Genomic DNA, 20,807 nt, shown 5'->3' on the forward strand with positions numbered 1-20,807 from the left:
TTTGCCGATTTTACTACCGTTTGTTGGAATAGTCTGAAAGGTTTGAGTGAGTGAGTGAGTGAGTGAGTGAGTGAGTACGGTTTACGCTGCATTTGGGTTCAGTATCATGGCGGCGTGGACAAAAAATGGGATCTATACGTTGTGCTCATGTAGAATCGTGGTCTTTAATACTATTCTGGCCATGTGATCAACGATTAATATTCTGTTATCAGTATAAATAGTCAAATATGATCTAACGTAAATATTCTGGTGTCCCCGTCGTAATTTTACTGGAATATTGCTGAAAGCGACGGAAAATCATATTCACTCGCTCACTCTAACGCAGATATGAATACTGGCATGTGTCTTTTATTAGTGTACTTACTCGCTTGTCTTTATGAATAATATGAATACTGACAAGTAATCTACAAACAACATGAACACTCGCTTGTGTACATGTTCTAAGACTATTGTGAATGGGGACACGTGTTATACGATTAATGATAATGCTCACACATGTTCAGTGTGATTACTTCATTGTCTTTTGAGAACAATATGAATACCGACGTGTGCTCACATCTCACAAATGTTCTAAGATCAATTTGAATTATTGTGTGTTTTGAGACCCGTGTGAATACTCGAATGGCTTCAATGATTGATATGAATACTCGCATGTATCATCTGTCAGTATGAATGCCCGCATATGTTGTAAAATCAATGTGAATACTTGCACATGTTCTACGAATCTTATCCAACCTCATGTAAGAATGTCGAGTTTTGATTGGTTCACGTGACTACACACGTCATGATCCGCAAGAAGGGAGAGCAAAAGTCATATTAACCCGCCACACCTCGGTGACCACACGAAGTGAGAAAAGCGTGCATCGTCAAGTCGTTAGTAACGTGCGCTGCATTGAGGTCAATCGATCGGCTGGTGTCAACATGGCAGCAAGGAAACGTGAACCGTGGCATCTCACATAAATAAAACAGGTCGATTCGATGCGTACTGTTTTCTTTTGATTAAGTAAAATCATTCTGCAAGAACCTTACTCGGAACTGATATAACGCCACATTTCTATCGACATGATGTGATAATATATTATTGACCGAATTCGCCAGTCTGTAATTGCTTTATTATGTAATTACCACAAAATGGCTAAAAACACAACAAGTCCACTTAGTCAGGAAAAGTATTTCTTTTCACTGCAAACTAATCACGTTATGTCAACAATACTGTGACATGTAAACAACAGAGTGACGTCTTCGTAATGCAAGTCAGTATTACTTTTGGTCGGATCTGGCTTAGAGTCAATATGCTGTTCTATCGACGGTCACGTGATCGCCTCTATACCAATCAGGTAACCGAAAATATGCCTACATAATAAGTTTAGTTGTTAAGCAGTCAGCCTTGATCTAGCTATATCAAGGTATTCTAATCTCGACAAGACAAATCAGTGATTGATATCACCAACAACGTTCTACGCTCTCGGGGTCCGATAATACGGCATCGATCAAGACATTGACACTGAACACCCAATCCACCGAGCCCATCCCTCTGACATGAATACCTTACGTGTTACCTAATCTAACCTTTGTCAAGTGGTAAATATACTGTACTGAGGGAAAGGAATCAAGGGATCAAACGAAAGCATAAGTGTTCCTTCACTTTTGCCCAAGGTTTCTTCACAAGCTTTGTACCGCATATGTTGTGAAAAAAAACACCCTGGGACATGTAGGAGTACTTGTGCTTTCATGTGATTCGGTATTTGTTTTCTTCAGTATGTATGGGATATAGAAATTGGATATGTTGGTGATAAGATGTAATACCACTTACGTTACAATTTAGGAGGCCCTCAACCAGTGATCGACACGGTGGTATATAACGTGGATAATTGTCAAAGCTAGACGTGCCCTTTCTTGAAACGAACATTCAGCATTTAGAATAGTCGACAAAGCACAATTTCACAATATACACACTCGCTAATGGTAAATATATTATTTTATCACATAACAAGACCAACGGGACGGGTTTACATGTAAAAGCGTTTTACACACATCTGTACTGACAGTCCCATTTAAACATGATTTTTAGCTGACACATTACATGTATCTCCAAAATCAGCAAAAAATGATTAATAATAATAATAATAAGAAGAATAAAAAATAAAGAAGGTTTGGATTGAGCAAAGGTCAATATTAGGTGAACTAAACTTAGTGTAGATAGTGTCATATCACTGATTGTTCTTCTCGGGCCAATGTTCACCGACATGTTCAGACAAAAGCGAGATCAACTTACTTACAGCCGACCTAACTTCTTATGTCAGACACGTATAATTTAGATAGTGCACCGATAGGATAAGGAGTGCCTCCACGGTATGACAAGCAGACATAATGAGTGTAAGGTGATAAATCATGTACATTTTCAAGTAGCAGTGACTCTGTCGAGAACGATAGGGACAATACCGGTTGTTTTTCAAATCCGTTAAATTATGTATTCAGTTTTGCTTCGATATTACGCCACCTTTGATGACACATGAATCTGTTATTCGGTATACACCAACATGCTACACCAACATGCTACACCCTCTACACTTTGTGTGAATCAAAAGCTTATATTCTAAGACTTTAATAAGAGCACATAAGAGGATACAGATAGGGTGTCACTCATGAAATACGGCTTCCTGTTCTTTTAAAGAGGGACTCCGATGTATGGCATCCACCGATGTCTTCATGTTGCAAACGTCATATTTCAGCACTTTAGATGTTGATGAAATCAAAGTATACGTTTTACTGAGTGATGGCTTCTAGGACACAAGCAGGAGGGTGGTGATTCCATGGTGATGTATTTGGGTCAAATTTCGTGTTTTGGATTTCGATTTGTGACATTTTATGGCAGTTATTTTGGTCGAATCGAATTTGAAGGGCATTGCACTTCACACAACTATGCACAACTCAAGATGGATTAGAGCAAAGTTTGAGGAAATTTGAATCTAAAAGATGCCATTTCAGCCAGATTAGCAGGTTCACTCCATACATGTACTTGGAAACATTGTGGACTGCTACCTTCTTCCCTGTCAATTGTACATTAAAACCCGTCAAAAGTTATGATTTGTTCGGATTATTAAGGTTCAACGTAAATCACTAAAAACCAAAACAATCTGTTTGCATATACCTCCCACAGAGTCACTGTTTAAAACAGCCTCTGTCTCTCTCATTTTAAGATTCCTTTAAGCGTTAATAAAATCAACAAGTGTGCGCGACATCAAGGGAGACTAGTCGTGAATGTATATTCACCGAATGCTAAACATTATTGTGGGCAACTTGCGAGAGACTTATTTAAACTTTGGAACTTTAAAATCCAATCTTGTTATTATATAAGATGGAAATCCGTTATAGCCTTTGAAACACACTGCTTGGCTGAAACTGTTGATGAATCAAGTAAAGAGACTGCAGTGGGTACTTGCCGATAATGTTGATTGTGGCTCGTCCACCCCGCTCCTCATCTTTGATTGTCTTGGCGACCTCTGCAGCCTGTAAACATGCACCAAATTGGTCACAATGGCCACTGTCAGGTGTCATCCATAAGGTGTGCCTATCATAAAAACTGAGGCCTTGCCTGTTAAGTAAACACGAAAACATTGAACCACGCCTCATATCTTAGACAATGTACTCAGCCAGTTCATACGACATAAAAATTCATAGTGACAGTTGTTAACGCATGCTTAAGAGTGAGTGTGTAAATGTTTCGCGGAGCATCGCTGTTCTCAATGAGTGAGTCAGTTTACGCCGTTTTAGTAACGTTACAGCTGGTCGGGACACCAGACATAGGATTCATACATGGTAACCGTGTTGGGAATGAAACAGGTGGCTTCGATGTGACGAGCGAACTCGTTATCCACTAGCTCATCACGCCGGCCCTGTTCACTGAGCTGTTACTGGTCTATTTTGACTCTACAAAATCCGAGAGTGGCGTGAAATCACGTCACAGCATGAGCATCAGCTCCAACCGGGGTAGGCAGACACCCCACAATCACCCACGTTCCCACTACCTTCAGCAGCATGCTGGGGACAGTCTCCAACCCTGAATACGGCTTGACGGATGCTTCTTAGAAAGTATCGAGATGGATACTTCAATCATCCCACATATATCCTGGTACACGTTTCATGTCAAGAAGTATTTTTTAGAGAAAGTACCAATGTTTTTTCACCCCTGACTAATCGATCTATACAGACAAGGCGAAAAAGGATTTCCGTCCCCCGTCTGCATAATTGCTTAGAATCACTAAATACAAGTGATAGAGTGAGTGCATGTTTTAATGCCTGTTTCACCCAGGTCTGTGTCAACTTTACCACGGCATAATGTTAATAATCAAGGCATACAAATGGTTGACATGAGCACATGCCGTGCACGACACTTATACAAAGTGTAATGACGTCACAAATCATCCAGACTCCGGGATTCTGCCCGAAACATATAACATATGCTTGTAGTCATGCGACTAAATGGATCGGATGGTCAGTCTCATTGACGTGACTTATGGCATATCAGAGAATCCCAAATGCGTTGTTTGATGCTCATAATGTCAGTCACAGGTTGTTGACTTATGTGCGAAACATCAAACAATGCAAACAAGACGCGTCCTCATTATTCCATTCTCATAATGGGTTGTATAAGATACGCAACACTCCCAAATCCTCGAGTGGTAGAGAAACAGGAGAAAACAGGTGTCGGTCCATCATGTCCGGTAAGTCTTACTTTGATTCGCTCCATCTTGCTACTGGCTGGTCCGTTCCACACGTACATGATGAGGCCGCAGTCAAGGATGAATACATCCCCTTGGTTCAAGGAACTGACGTCACACTTGACCTGCGCGGTCATAAAGGTCATTTATGAAATCTATGCTGAACAGACATAACTCAAGTTCAAACCGTAAACAGTTATAAAGTGAGCGATCCCCAGTCCATGTACAGTCAAATCCAAATGAGTCAAATCCCTGGGAACCAAGTTAAAAATTCGACTTATCGATGAATAGGATGATGGAAGAAAAAATGCCCGGGACCGACAAGTACTTCGAGTTAAGCATAATATTCGAGACACCGGCATCCGACCCATCGAGATTTGACTGTACTTTAATATTATGCTTGCAACGAAATTCGAAATCTGACGCTTGCGTACACACGTTAACGTAAATCACTTAAAGGTGAATTATGACGTTGACGGGTTTAAACGCTATCGAACAGAATTTAAATATCTCAAGGGTGTCAGATGTTTGTATAGGACATGCCCAGGTGATGAAGGCCGAAGATGTGTATCAAGGGGATTCTATGTACTGACTACCCAGTATTGATCATATCAAGCTCCCAACCACCCCGACCCCAAAAATATACATAAATTTAATAAACAATAATACGATTTCATTCCAATATTATGTTTATCCGTTTCAAAAGCTAATTTAAAGACCTGGCGTAAATGTAAACATAAATAAATAACTCAGAAGTCAACAGATAGGAATGACAATGTTCATAAGATAGCACATCAATAGGTCATCCAGATGCTTGCGTCAGGATGACCACCCACGCTACCCATAACACTACCTCAGTGGTATTGATAGAGAAAGGAAAACATATACCTGTCTGACTCTCACGTTCCTCTTCCCCTTGATGTGGAGAAGTCGGGTCTCATACTTGTCCCGCTCTACCTTCTTGAACCCCGAGTCCACCCCGCCATCTAAATATCTAGAACATAGAGCCAGGAAATTAAACGGACATGTAAACCGAGATCAGAAATCAGGCTTCGTTGTACTGTTTACCTATAAGAAACGTTGACACCAGGGCATGTATAATTGTAGACGGGTTACCGGCGCGTTGGTGATAACATGCTGACTAAACGACTGATATGTAATTATCTCATGGATCGTTTTATGTTTTGTTAATGTTAAACATGTTGTTTTGTGTTGTCAAACGACGGTGTGAACGGCATTTAGGTGGAAATTCTAGCGTGGGGACGAAACAGCTTCAGTCTGATGACTAGCCGAGCCTCTCAACATCCAAGATCCACTGTAAGAGGATATGAGCGTTTCGCTGAATGGTAAAGGAGCTCATCTAATCAACCATAAACTGTTCTTCCCCATAAACATGTCAAGGGGAATCAATGCAACTAAAGTCGTTAGCCCCAAAACACAGATGTATGCAATACACGTGTTCCTTGGATATTACTCAATTCTGTTTCCTATTATCTTAAAATAAGGAAAAAACCAACATCTTCCTTGATCTTTTTCCAAACAATTCTTATGATTTTTGAAAGACTACCTCAAAATTCGCCGATGCCATTTAAAGAGCGTAAGTTAAGACCTCACAGCTAACCATTCCTTGTCAATAGAAGCCCCGTACCGCTAAAGGTAACGAGATGCAGTAATGAGTTTGTTTCGAAAGCCGCAAACAAATTGCTGTGAAACACATGCTCACAGTTATTGCGTAAACACTGACAATAGAGCAGTGTTGGTACAACCAACAAAAAGAACAATGAAAGAACAAATTTAAAAAATAAAACAAAAGTTATTTTGTGTCACAAATGCTTTGATGCCTCATCAAGTTGAGATAATCATTGGTTCTTAAAGCAAATTTCAGTGTATGTATGGGTATCAGTTTTCGTGGTGCTGGCATCGACGTCTTTAGCAGCGTCGTTGTTTGCATTTCAGCTGATGCAATTAAAACGTGGCCCCAGGTTGTACGGAGACCATACCACCGGTATAGCTACGTCTAGTCGTCAAAGCAGGAACGTTGCTAATTGCGCTTTGACTTGAGTACATCCTTCAGTAAAACATGTGTAGTTAACATGTACATTTCGCTTGAAATCTACATTTCTGACGCACGCTTTGGACGTATGGAGTGGTAGGTCTAACTTATGTTTGTCTCTTTGATGCATGTGAAAAACGTCCTACTTAAAGCCCCGACATTGAGAATCTCGTTCTTACGAAATAACATCACAATATGACTTAACTGTGCAGTAATCTCACCTGAGTAGGTAGATTCGCTGGTAAACTTGTCTCTAAGGTAATACGTGTAATTGATAGTATAAATAATAAAATCTAAAAAATATATTAAACCCCTAACAGAGTATACGTGGAGTCCTTACTATATACGTTTCTAGACTTGCCTCTTTAAAGGATAGCATAATTACAACTGAAGCTGTCTAACCCGTCACTTATCGGGACTGAAGAGATAATCCGGTTTAGGCAGCTCCCGGTTTTGACAGCTTCCACTGTACCATAATCCATGGGCCTAACCTTCGGTAAGCCTTGAAGCAAGTGCAGTTCACTGGTTTTAGTAGAAATACGGCTGAAGATGTGTAGCGCGCGAATGACTAGTCAAGTTCAAATTACGTATCCCGACTAAACTGCAACTTGAAAGATTTAATTTAAAAGATGCCAGCTCAAGTAACTTGATCCAAAGTACAGATAAACTGCTACATGTTAATTATAACGGCGGTTTAGACTTGGTTGTTGAAAGAAGAACATAAATATGATGAGTTTTTAGGAATTAACACCACCTGTGTGGAGTGAATGGGATTTGTTAGAAGATCTAATCACAGTATACAGCCTCATCCCATGATCCGTAAACCTGTCGTATCAACCCGCACCATATACAAGTATCCTAGACTGTTTTATAGCACACATGATCTTATGTTGTGATTTACAATAATTAGAATGTATACGAACATAATAAATACCCAGTGGTTTTGCCTGCATACATTTCATTCGTGTTATGAACATAAGTTAGATTAAGGATTAATGCTTTTTTCTGTTTGGGGAGAGTAAACAACCAGTATTTTAGTTATACAGGCCAACAGGCCTTGTGTTTGTGTGTTCAGTGGACATGTACAAGTACTTCCAGTTATCCGAGGTTCGTCACAACCCCTGAATGATGGTTAATATGGTATTTCCGGGTCCAGTTTTTCTTCGTGACAGCAGTAGGTTCGACAAATCAAAGTGTTGTTTTGCTGCATTTTGATTTAAAATTGTAACAAAAATCTATGTTTTCAGTTTTTCAGACTTTTATCGAAACACAAGAGCAAGACTGCCAAGCCACAAATCAATTAAAACATGTTCGAAAAAGGTAATGCGGTTGTCACTTCCATTGCAACCGTGCATGCCTCCAGGGCTGGTTCCGAGACTACATATCCTACATGGACTGTTGCTCATGCTATCACCCACTGGTCTGCATGTCCAGTCGTGTACATGTCTCTTTGATGCGTAAGGAACTATTCCGACTATTCCGACTTCAAACAACGGTCACTCACATAATGTCTCGACACCCATACAACCATGTAAAACGTGAAGATAGAAACTCACCTAATTCCTTTTTTGAAATAGGATAGGAACAGCTGAGATTCATGATCTTGAACCTGAAAGATATACCCAACCGGTGGTTTGATCCATCGTTCTGTACAGTTTCTCTGCATAGAATATCTATTTGCAAACACAGCAATCATTAATCGAAATCAGCATGTAATTTCTTACTTTGATAACAGGATCTACATTGACGGACAGCTGTGCATGTTTGTCACATCACTAGTCAAGATAAGGCTGATTTAAGGGAGGTATTTGTTCGTGGTGTCTGACTTGCCTCGTCCCGTGGTAACATGTATGATAGATGTACCTGAAAATTGTGCTCTTATAATGAACGGGAGTATCAGTGGACTTAGATGAATATAGATAATGGCGATGAGAAGTTGAAACATTGGGATATTAATACTGTACATATGCCACAATGTCAGTTTTTAACCTGCCTCAAACGCTTCTTTCTATGTCTGTCTGTCTCTCTCTCACTCTGTGTGTGTGTGTATGTATGTATGTATGTATGCATGCATGTATGTTTTGATATAAGTATGTATGCACATGTGTGTTTGAGACAGGGAGAGAGGGAGGGAGGGAGAGAGAGAGAGTATGCGCAGTGTTCTTCACTATAATTATATACTATCCCAAAAAAGAAATGCAGATGCAATTTGTTTTTTAAAAAATCTGTTAATCAACTCTTGCGTTCAAACAAGCGTCAAAATATGTAACAAAAGTGTTGGTAACATGATTTTTCACATGTTAAAAATATCGATTTTACCTGAAATTGTTGGTTTTGATGAGATTTCTTACAAGGATGAAAAAGACATCGCAACAACGAAAGAGAAATCAACTTCCAGTTGAAATTGTGGAGCAATGAACAAACACTGTCTGGTAATGAAAATCCAGATTATTTGGGGGAAATTGGCAATCATTTTGAAGGAGGGTCAAGGTCATATCACTACGCCATGTCGTGACTCTGCGACACATGGCATTGTTATTAACAGAATGCATGCTGGTGATTACCAATCTTTTGTTGCCTTAATGTTAGTCTGAGCAAGATATCACGGCTTGCGGATGGTTGCAACCAAACAGGTATAACAGTTGACTGTCCCCGTACAGGCAGACCTCGGGAGTTGGCACTGTAGTCCAAGATTGGCACATCTGGGTACTATGTTAGCGTGATTGTACAGCCACGGGTGAGATCACAGCAGCCAGTGTGCCAGTTCAAACTGTACGGAGCAGGTTGAAAAAGATTGGTTGAGTCCGAAAACCCGACGTCGGGGTCGTGCTATGTCGTCACAATCGCGCTCATCGTCTCCGTTATTAAAAAGTATCCATTTGATTGTATAGACAGTGCCTTCTTCTTGTGTGAACATTCATGCATTTGTGGACGAGTTATACATGTTTGAAAATACAACACTTTGGCAACAGATTTCTGGTCTATGCGTATCTTTCTTGGCATAGTATACTCTGGTTGTTATGGTATGTGTGTCACTACAATTGATATGTGGTCAAACTTCAAAATATTATTCAGAGATATGTAACACGTGTGATCTCATTCATTGTAGCCATAGTATCCTGATCACGTTTTGGCTCTGCTTTGTGAATCTAGACGACTAATGACTACCGGCAACTACCTGAAGTAATTAGTGAGTGTCGTTTGATCTGAGTTGGAACACTGATAGTATCTAATGTAAAACAGATGCTAATATTTTGGCATTTCACCCTTATAGTCATTTGATGAAATGAATGATTTCGCGGTCTGAATTCGCTTATAAACAGTTGGTGGTGTGGTGTTCATTCATATGCGTAGAGAGAGTGACAATGATACTTGGATGTCCTGTTCTCACCGTGGTCCAGGTGTCAGCTGATTTCCAGATAACGCTATGGGAGGAAGAGATTGCAGATGAAGAACAGGTGAGATACTGAGATATGGAAAACCAACTGTAGTCAGCACTAATGACAGCAGAACACAGTCGGTCTCGCTTTTCAGAAACACGTCTTGGTATGATCACGTTATCACAAACACATTTGTCAAAGATACATACTATCAAATGACAATTGTGTTTTTCCCAAGAGATACATTAAAATCCCCCTTGAGGAGCATTTGACAGTGCACCCCATCTGACTATGAGCTCAGTGGATTGCGACACACTGTGAATGTTGTCATGCATGGGCAGCCAACGAAAACCATGTGCCCTTAACTAGAACAGCTGTAGACTGATACTTGAACAATATATAAGCAACTAGGAGCTACAGTTGCGGCAGGATCCGCAACTTAGAAACCATGGCCCTAATTCTCGAAGCGTTCGTAACCTTAAGCATTCTTAACTTTGGTCGCAACCAATGTGTTGAGAATGAGCTAGCCAGGTCAAAGCTCACGTAAGCCTAAGATTTTGCAACTTTTCTAGTAGCTTTCGCACCTCATGTACTCTAACATAGAAAGAAGTTACGATAAATTAGGCTTACGAGAACCCTCTCTCTCTTGTGTGTGTGTGTGTGTGTGTGTGTGTGTGTGTGTATGTATATATATATATATGTATATATATATGGAGAGAGAGACACAGAGAGAGACAGACAGAGAGACAGAGAGAGAGAGAGAGAGATTCACAGCTACAAGCTACAGCGTATCTCAGCGGATAGCCAGCACTATAAAACAAAAGCAATTTTGACGTTAATCACTGAAGTAATGCTTGACAAACGTTTCACCTCTCTGTGCTGGACAGGGGCTCCACCAAGGCTGTCGTCTAGTTCCACCGTTTTGTACGCTGCCACGCCCTGTTCGTCCTGCACACAAACGCACGATGTCAGATCAGATACACCATTATATAAAACACATCCTAAACTTTCGCTGACATGATGAACATATTTCTACGTCGTCGGCGCATGACGACTGTACGTAACGACGCTCATGATGTTAATCACTGGATTGTTTCGAGAGGTTGTTTTACTGCTTAAGACGCAAACAATAAAATCAACAAAAAGGTGTACATTATAGTATATTTAAAGATTGTTGACCTCTCATACATTATCTGTAAGATTGTCTACCACAATATAATCCTGTTGTAATACTTTGTTATATGAAGAATCAGTTGCGGACATTGTTTCTCAACGCTGGATTAATCTGGATGTGACGCATGTGCCAGAATTTCCAATCCAAGGATATAAATGTCGTTAACTTCTTGGTAAGGTCATTGTCCGTATACTCCATAAAACATGACGACATTAACCCTGACCAGTCTGCCCATTGTCTGTGTGGAGAGTGACCGCGCATTGTATTACATCTAATTCATGACTAACTGTAGAACCACGTGGTATTGAGAGGATGTAGACAGACATGCAGTTGTTGACGTCAAGGTCATTATTTGATACAACTGTCGGACACAGTTGTGAGTAAATGACCGCAATCCTGGTCGCTTTTCGCAAAACTGCTGCAAGATCAGATTTTGTGGCGCCATGTTTTATTCAACACTTTAAAAGTTATAAAGAACATAAACAACTTTGCATAATACACAGGTGTTGAATTTTGTGATTGGAAATAAATATATTTGCTATTTTGCTGTTATGATTTACAATATTTCATACAAGGTAGGGGTGTGATTATATCTTTGCACAATATGCCCTGACTTGCATACATCAACCCATGTTCCCCCACGAGACACGTGAACGACTTAAACTGTCCCGGTTTGAATGTGATCCATGAAAACATATGTACTTTCAGCATAAAAAAATCACATGGTTATAGAAAGATATGTGTATCGGTTTATCTGAACAATGGTTCTGTATTTGTTAAAAAAATATACCAAATGAAAAATGGTTGTGTTCAAATACATAATTTGAAATATCAATGATACTAACACCTGTGTCCTTCCGTATATTACAAAGTATTGATGGTTTTCTATCTGTGACTCACTATACAAATATTTAATGCTTCAGTAGCGGAACTGAATTCTGACATTTAATTATCTTGACAAAATCTTATCCTGATTTCAATGGGTTCCATCAACATCTGCAATACATTTCAGTGTTTGCTTTTTAAACCTGTAATATCATACTCCATACAATTGTACAATCAAAATATGTTTTGCCAGACAGTTGCATTTGTATTAACGTAGGCCTATTCTCGTATTTATAATGTCATATATACTCTCCCATTCATACTGTCATACTCTCACATACTCTCTCATACTATAATGTCATATTCTCACATTCATATTGCCATGCTCTCACACTGATATTGTCAACTCTCATATATCCTTGTTATGCTGCTACAACAATGCACCCGACATGCTCTCACATATGTCAAGATCACATATACATTTGTCAAGATCACATATACATTTGTCAAAATCACACATACATTTGTCACATCTGAATTTCATGTTCTGTACCCTGTATTGTCATACACCAAATAAAACCCGTCACACTCTCACATATATACTGTCAAACGTTATTTTAACCTGCTTATACTGTCATACACTCATGTCACACTCATACTATATACCCATGCATATATTACCATACCATCCCACTAGACTTGTCATACACACATAGCTGCATTGGTATACTCTCACATGTGTATTGTATTCACACCTGTTGTGTCATACTATCACGATTCTAGTGAGTGAGTAAGTTTAGTTTTACGCCGCAGTCAGCAAATATTCCAGTTTTATAACAGCGATTTGTAAGTAATCGAGTCTGGACCCGACAAGTGATCAAAATTATGAGCATCGACTAACGGGATACGATGACATCTGTCCACCAATTCAGCGAATCGGACCAGCCGATCCCATTAGTCGCTTCTGACGACAAGCATGGGTTGGTGAAGATCAGATCTACCCCGGATCTTCAAGGGTCCACACTTCTAGCTTTTAATACTCTAAAGTTCTGACATGTGCATTTCCATACTCTTACGTTTCTGGTGTCATACATACGTATATTGTCATACACTCACAACCATTTTGTCATAAACTCACAACTATATGGCCATAGTATTACATCTGTATTACCATAGTCATATGTAAGTGATGACATACCCCCCCCCCCCCCCCCCCCACACACACACACACACGTCGATTGTCATACTCACAACTCTATATCAACATTTCGGTCATCACTGATTAAAGATATAACATAATTATTAACCCTACAAATACCAACCTGTGAAGTGGTGTCCCCCAGCCAGAAGTGCACATCCCACTGGTATTTGTTCGAGTTTGGCACTTGCTTTGTCTGAAACACATGGATTCAATCAGCTGTGTTACATAACAATGCCATTGTGGCAAACACAGAACACTGGATTTTTCTTCACCATCAGCTGCTCCTCAAATATAAAGGTTCATAGAGGAACAATCATATATCTAGTGACTGAATTGTGCATAACGAACGACAGTCTATGAACAATCGAACTCGGCATGTTTTCATATTTTATATTAATGACTTTAAGATCAAAGAGGACACATGCTCTATTTGTGTGTGTAAGTGTTATACGTTTTACGCTCAGGTAAATTCGACTGAACTACATTTGACTTTTTTGAGCCCCCGTGCTCATCACTGAAGCCATTCATTGATACATTCCTATACGTGTCATCGATATTTCCCTTTTTTCGCGCTATGGTATTTGTGTTAGCGTATACTCGTACTGAGTAGCCTCTGGTGTTGATGTTTGATGTTTCTGCTCGGTTTCTATAGAATTGCTAGATGTATTTATTTCCGTGGTTATTTAGGACAGTCATCGAAGGTCATGTATATAAACAAGCCATGGACAGTGTGTAATATCATTTCAAACAAGTCATGACGGAATATAATGTTTTTTCATGATATGTGAAAACATCTTTCGCCACAAAAATCCTTTGTTCAATCTGAATGTTTAACCATCATACTAAATCTGTATCTGTACACTGCATATGCCTCTACTTGAGTGTTATATATTCGTTCAGAACACTATCAGTACAACCTGCCTCTCAATCATTACAGCAACTTTGTGTCACATCCAGCATAGATACATCCGGTTTGTGTCTAACAAGTTCCTTTAGAACATTACCATTACAAACTACAGATACGAGAGTAATCAGCTATCACCCCAGTAACAAGATCATACGCTCAGCTTTCATTGTAGATGGCAGTGTAGTGACGCAGAGTCATTTCATACACGCTTCGTGCCGTTTGCGCACCATTTATGTTCTGCACAAAATTCCTGTTTTGACACAGTTTCCTCCATCAAGACCTTATTATCTTCAATGATTGATATGTCAGCTGTGTAAATGTATCGCTAAGAGGCCGTTTACCACAGCCATTAGGCAGTTCTGATGGAAAGATCATAATAAAATCATAATCATATGAATATTGTTGAGAAACAATATTTTATGAAACATGGCGGTCGTGTAATGTGTGTAATGTGTGCGTAAAGGCTGTTTAATACTGACACGAGAATAATGAACAGTCTGACACCAAGCAAGTGACAAAATGAAGGTGCACAGTTTCATTAAGATGTGTTCATATCAGTAGCACATATTCATAACGGCCTTGGGGACATGTTGAGAATACATTCTGGAAGCGACTACTTACGATGATGGCCCTAATGGAGTTAAGGTGGCATGTGTACGGGCGTAAAGTTAACAATGTTTCACGGCTGACTTGTCCTTGGACCTAAAGATACATCTCGTCCCATTTGTTTTGAATTTAGTATTTGGTCACATGCATCACTTCCTTGTTCACATACTCTAAAAATGTTTTTTGTTATATTTCTCCAATATCTATGCTTGATACAGCTATAAGGCATCTTTGCAACTGACTATAGTCCCTTTAGAACAGTACTTTTCATAAGCGTTAAGACCACTGTGCTCAGCGGAGTTTTTGCTAGCAGATTTTTACGATGGGAGAGCGTATCCAACAGCATGTCTTGCTCAAGTGTTATTGCAGAGTGTCTGTTTCCCTCGTATATCAGAACGTTATGTGAAGCCATGTTTTTCACAGATATACATTCAGGCTTCTCACCAAACCTACTCTTTTCAAGCCGGGAAAGCAAGTCGCAGGTCAGCGTGACATTGTTGTTCAAATACTTCCAGTCTGTGTCCACGAACGGGAAGGAAAGTTAATGTTATTTATGCTTTGATATTGATATCTCCTACAGTAGAAATGCAAAACTATCTTAAACAAGCGGTTCCCGTGAGAAAATAAAATACAGTCAATTTACACTGTCAATCCCAGCCTAAACGTTCAATCTCTATAACTGTCTCCTGTGGCGCAACTTTCAAGTAACCACGCCCAATGTTTTTACATCTCAGCAAGTACTCCTCCTTTTTTTCTTTGGCTCATGGTGCTGTTATGTTAAGAATTCAAAATTGACACCAAACTGGCGTCAGTTTGCGTCTAGTGGACAGAGAGAAATGCATATAGGAAATACACATGGACAAAAGCGGATAATGATCGGAAAAATATTGCCTAGATTAGTAAACGTCTTCAGGGTGGCGCGAAATTCGTGGTAGCAGATAAAACGATGTAACTGAATCTGGCTGGGCTCTGGGATTAGGTTTTAACGACTGTACTACAAATATTACATTTTCACAATTTTTTGTATGTACACATAACGGTACGCAGGCCTCCAGGCTCATGCACTTGCTTCCTTGGTGTAGGTGGAGATAGGGTGCACTTGTAGAAACCCAACAATTGTGGGTTCGCTTCTGCCACTTCTGACCCGATGACCTTGAAACATGTCAAGGATACCGGCGGAAACTGAATGCTGACTAAAACAATCGCTGACAATTACGACCCTGTTATTGCATTGGGGAGAGTAACTGCTTGTCTTCCACGTGCTCCACCATAAACAGTTACACAGTTGTTACTGCCTTGGTTTTTCACAGTATACTATTAATGATCGGGAATCCAGTTTGTGTCTAGAATGCTGGTCGCTAGCCATCTTGGTGATAGTGTGTTCAGTGGTATGTAGAAACCCTCACTCTTGGGTCTTCAATGTATGATTTATGCCTATTTATCAGAGGTTTACCAACGGAGGACTACCAACAGACATAGACTGGAAACAATCCATTAACAGATAAAGAATGAATTCGTAGCAGATGTGTAATGTTATGAATCAATGGCCTACTGACATGTTCAGTATGAAGTAAGGACATATATCAACAGATACAATATGATACGCGCCCGTGCGTGCGTGCGTGCGTGCGTGCGTGCGTGCGTGCGTGCGTGCGTGCGTGCGTGCGTGCGTGCGTGTGTCTTATGTTACTCTGGATGATGGCAGACAAGCTCTTTTAGCTGCTGAAATATATATCAATTAAAAGAGCTTGTGATATTGTACGGCAAACACTAAATGGTAATGCGGACTCTATAGCTAGCCAGCGATATGCCAGCTATTTCACGGGGGTTTATCCATGAATCTACATGGTCGACAGAAACCAATGATTGGAAGCCATACCGGAAGTACCGACCGGCAACGATCAAAGGTGGCTGGAACTACAAGCTTGCATATCGGAGTCCAATTTCACCCCTGATTGACCTTTGATTAATATTGCCAAGAGTTAGCTTATGTCGCGAACACGTTTAGATTGAGTGTACATCTTGAAAAAAGTGTATGTAAATCTTATTATGAAATACACGTATTTGGGCGATGGGGTAGTCCAGGGGTTATAGAGGTCGGTCGTCAGACCGGGGGAGCGGGTTCGATTCCCCACAAGGGTGATGCCCATTTCTGGTGTCCCCCGTCGTGATATTGCTGGACTATTGGCAAAAGTGGGTAAAACCAGATTCACTTACTTTCTCATTGAATGTATTTGTGTTATCTGTTACGGTATTGCATTTAGACAACCTGTAATATATATATTTTAGGTGTATATTGACTTGATGCATCGCATGTATAGTGTGTAAGATTTTTATGTCATGCATTATTGATGTACATTCTCTTGTATAATCTATTGTGTATATGTACGTATTCTATCACATTGTATATTTGACCTGTCAAGATCCGGGTTTGAACTGATCTGTATCACCGAACGCTTGTCGAACTGACAAACAGGGTCGTGAGGTCAGGTTTGTTGTCTTTGCTGCTTAGACTGATGCTTATGTTATTGACCAATGTATTGTCTACTCCAAGTTTGCTACAATTGTCCGTCTTATAACGGGGATGTTGCTCAGTTAAACAACAAATGATGCTTTATGTAAATTCTGTCATGACAAATGCCATAACCCGAAGTGATCAATACATGATACTCGTTCATTTACATGCTACATACTAGTATTATAACGCACGTATGGCGTATCATGTGTTATACTTGGGATTACGCTTTCTTAGTAAAGGTCCACGGAAGCCGCGATACCTGAGCGGGTTAGGAGGCTGACTTGTGCACTGGTCATTTGATGCCTGACTCTGAGGGTATGGGTTCAAATCCTGGATGGGACTCAACCCAGCAGCAGGAGAATCTGTACTTTACCGAGGAAGTGTAATCCAAAATAGAACATATGTTACATTTGACTACTTTCTAAATGGCAGTGTATATCTACATAGCATAATACTTTTAGATGAATGTGTTGAATGAATGAATGCAAACCAGATCCAAGGCCATCTGGTGTAAATGATATACAGATATAACTAGACATGCTTACTAGCTGTAGTTTAATCCCCAGCAGTAATAATGCATGGTTCGTTTCATGTGAATATGCACGGTAATATTGACATTACGAGTAATGTTTTCCGCTAGCAAGCTGCCGATACTCCAGCTATTGATGTCGGTCGGTAAATCAACGTTTCTGGGTATATTAAAACAGTGAAAGACCGCATCAGCAATGATCTACCCCCAAAGTTAAGTTGTCAAGCAGTAGCAATTCTAGATTTCTCTCTATATTCACATCCAGATTTACTCCTCAATCCACTTTGAATGATATTCAGGGCACCAGTACGATGTCTCTTTTCGGATGATACAGTCACTCAAACACGATTTGTTTCCACCCATTGGTTCATAATCATTTCAGTTGAACATTTCATATGTGGGTTGTTTAAGGGCCACACAAGAACACTCTTGTGTAGCGTTAGGCCACTATCAAATACCATAAATAAGTTGGTTCATTGTGTGGGGCGGACATGTCAACCCTTCTCTCGACCACGTGTCATCGCTGATCTTCAGTGGTTAACTGACAGTTAACTTTCACCACTTTACGCTCAAAGGAAAACTGTTTCACATCAGTTAAATTTTGTGAGGGTTGGCGTTCTTTGTTCAAATGTCAAGCTCACCTTCAAATTTGTGTGCACAACAAAAACGAGTCCTACTAAAATTAAATAACAAAGTAAAGTTGTCCAAGAAAAACGAAAGGATTAATCAGAAACACATCTTATTTCTTTGACGTCACCAGGACTTTCCTCTCTACTGGACATCCTTGGTGGTAGAGAACCCATGAATACTTACACTTAATACAATGTACGAGTCTCCAGTGTAGAAGGTGCCATATGTTGAAACATCCTGTGGTACCACCTTCAGTTTCTGAAACAAATGAAGACATGTTTGAGAATGAAGTCGAACGTGCGTGCGTGCGTGCGTATGTGTGTGTGGTTGGGGTTAGGGAGGGGGTTACAACATGCCACAGACTACAGGTGTTGTTACCGTTGTTAACGTTCGAGAAAGAAATACTGCCCGCATGATCTACAAGATCACCATCAGCGTTAAACAAATCAGATGGCACTTGTGAGTTCGTGACTGAACATATCTAATCTACTAATCCGGATTATAAAAGCTCATAAACCCAACAGAAATGAAATGTCATGTAAATGTCATTTTCGTTGCCCCAGATCCTGTGGACATTACCACGTAAATGTTTTGAATATATTCGAGTTTGACACGGATTAGTGATGATACAACACTGCGATGACTTCTACCATATCTGCCTGTTATTTTGCAGATGGATATTTGACTTGCCTGTGGATGTGTTTGTTGGCAGGTGAGGTAGTGTTTTGAACATTTTCCAGTTTGACACCGACTAGTGATAATACAACGCTGCGATGACTTCTACCACATCTGCCTGTTATTTTGCAGATGGATATTTGACTTGCCTGTGGATGTGTTTGTTGGCAGGTGAGGTTCTCTCACCTGATTGTATGGACACCTGATATCATGAGTATTTGGCAGTGATTCACAAACACACTGGCTGAAATTAACCTGTGTTCTAGTAGAATAACAATTAGTTTCAGCGACAAGAAAGAAGTGAAGGTTCGTGATTTTTTTTATTGTTGCTTTCATATTAACTTCGTTGAGGGCAAATGAAGAGGTTAAGTGTCTCGAACCACCCCTTACACGTCTCTGACAATTTTGAAAAAGTGAGTGAGTGAGTTTATCCTTGAGCCGCAACCAGCAATATTTCAGCGATATGGCGACGGTCTGTAAATAATCAAGTCCGGAGGAACCAGTCCTGTGATCAACAACATGAGCATCGATATACTCAATTGTGATACCATGGCATGTATCGGCAACCAAGTCGAGCCTAATCACCTAATCCCGTTAGCTGCCTCTTACGGCAAGCATAGTCGCGTTTTGTGGCAAGCATCGGTTCTAACCCGGATCTTCACTAGCGTAATTATTAATAAACATACAACACACATATGTCACTAACATGGCATAACGATAAGCTATCATTCGAGAACCTGGCACACCACATACTGATACAGGGTGTCATAGAAACACATAAGCAGAAGCAATCAGAATGCCAATGTCACTGAGCATCACGTGATCACAGCACGTGCCAAACTGTTTATGAAGCTGAATGCCACCACGGGGTAATTTGCCACAAGTGATGCCTACCGTTCTCAGATTGACAGATTATGCCAGTTGTTTCTTCAAGCTGCAGTAGTACTTAACGAAACGTTGGTATTAGTTTCCACTGTCAATACATTGCTCTTGTGGAAGTGTTATACACCAAGAAAGTGTGCTTCGTGTAAATTATATAAACAAGTATTGCTCATATAGTGGGTTGTGGTTTAATTTAGTTTTTCACAGATATCACTGAAATGCTGAGTAGATAATACATTACTGACCTCCTAAAACAATAAAACATATGATATTTGCAAGGTAACAAAGGCCATCAAAGCAAAGATAAGACGCCATGCGTGTGTGCAAATAGCTTGTACTTACACTTGTAGGTTTGGGGACTTCATAGCACGTTTTTTGCTCTCGTTTGGTTCCACTAGCATTTGAAATGCAGTTGAATTTTTATTCTCCTTAGCTATGGACAATACCGACAACAAAGTATTCTTTATATTGTAAAGGATTCTTTGAAGAGAAGTGCTTTCTCTTCTTATAGTTCATTTTGTAAAGTATTGTTTGAAGGGGAGAACGTTATCTCCTTAGAGTCTGTTTTGTAAAGCATTGTCTGAAGGGAAGTAATTTATCTTCTTATTGTCTGTTCTGTAAAGCATTGTTTGAAAAGAAGCACTTTCTCTAAGAGCCTGTTTTGTAGAGAATTGTTCGAAGGGAAGTACTTTCTCTTCCAATAGTC

At 39.9% G+C, this 20,807-nt stretch overlaps 1 protein-coding gene across 1 annotated transcript in view; it reads right to left on the bottom strand.

The window, feature by feature from the left end:
* Positions 1–20,807, bottom strand: part of LOC137285051 (advillin-like) — a 79,100-nt gene that overhangs the window by 48,830 nt on the left and 9,463 nt on the right. The window contains exons 2-8 of the mRNA XM_067817241.1: positions 18,728–18,802; positions 13,476–13,547; positions 11,025–11,102; positions 8,331–8,383; positions 5,610–5,715; positions 4,736–4,846; positions 3,444–3,510 (exon numbers count right to left, since the gene is read on the bottom strand). Coding sequence (XP_067673342.1) covers positions 3,444–3,510; positions 4,736–4,846; positions 5,610–5,715; positions 8,331–8,383; positions 11,025–11,102; positions 13,476–13,547; positions 18,728–18,802 — 562 coding nt within the window. The remainder of the gene's footprint in view (positions 1–3,443; positions 3,511–4,735; positions 4,847–5,609; positions 5,716–8,330; positions 8,384–11,024; positions 11,103–13,475; positions 13,548–18,727; positions 18,803–20,807) is intronic.

This window comes from Haliotis asinina, chromosome 5 (assembly GCF_037392515.1).
Source record: "Haliotis asinina isolate JCU_RB_2024 chromosome 5, JCU_Hal_asi_v2, whole genome shotgun sequence".
Classification (NCBI taxonomy): Eukaryota; Metazoa; Mollusca; class Gastropoda; order Lepetellida; family Haliotidae; genus Haliotis; species Haliotis asinina.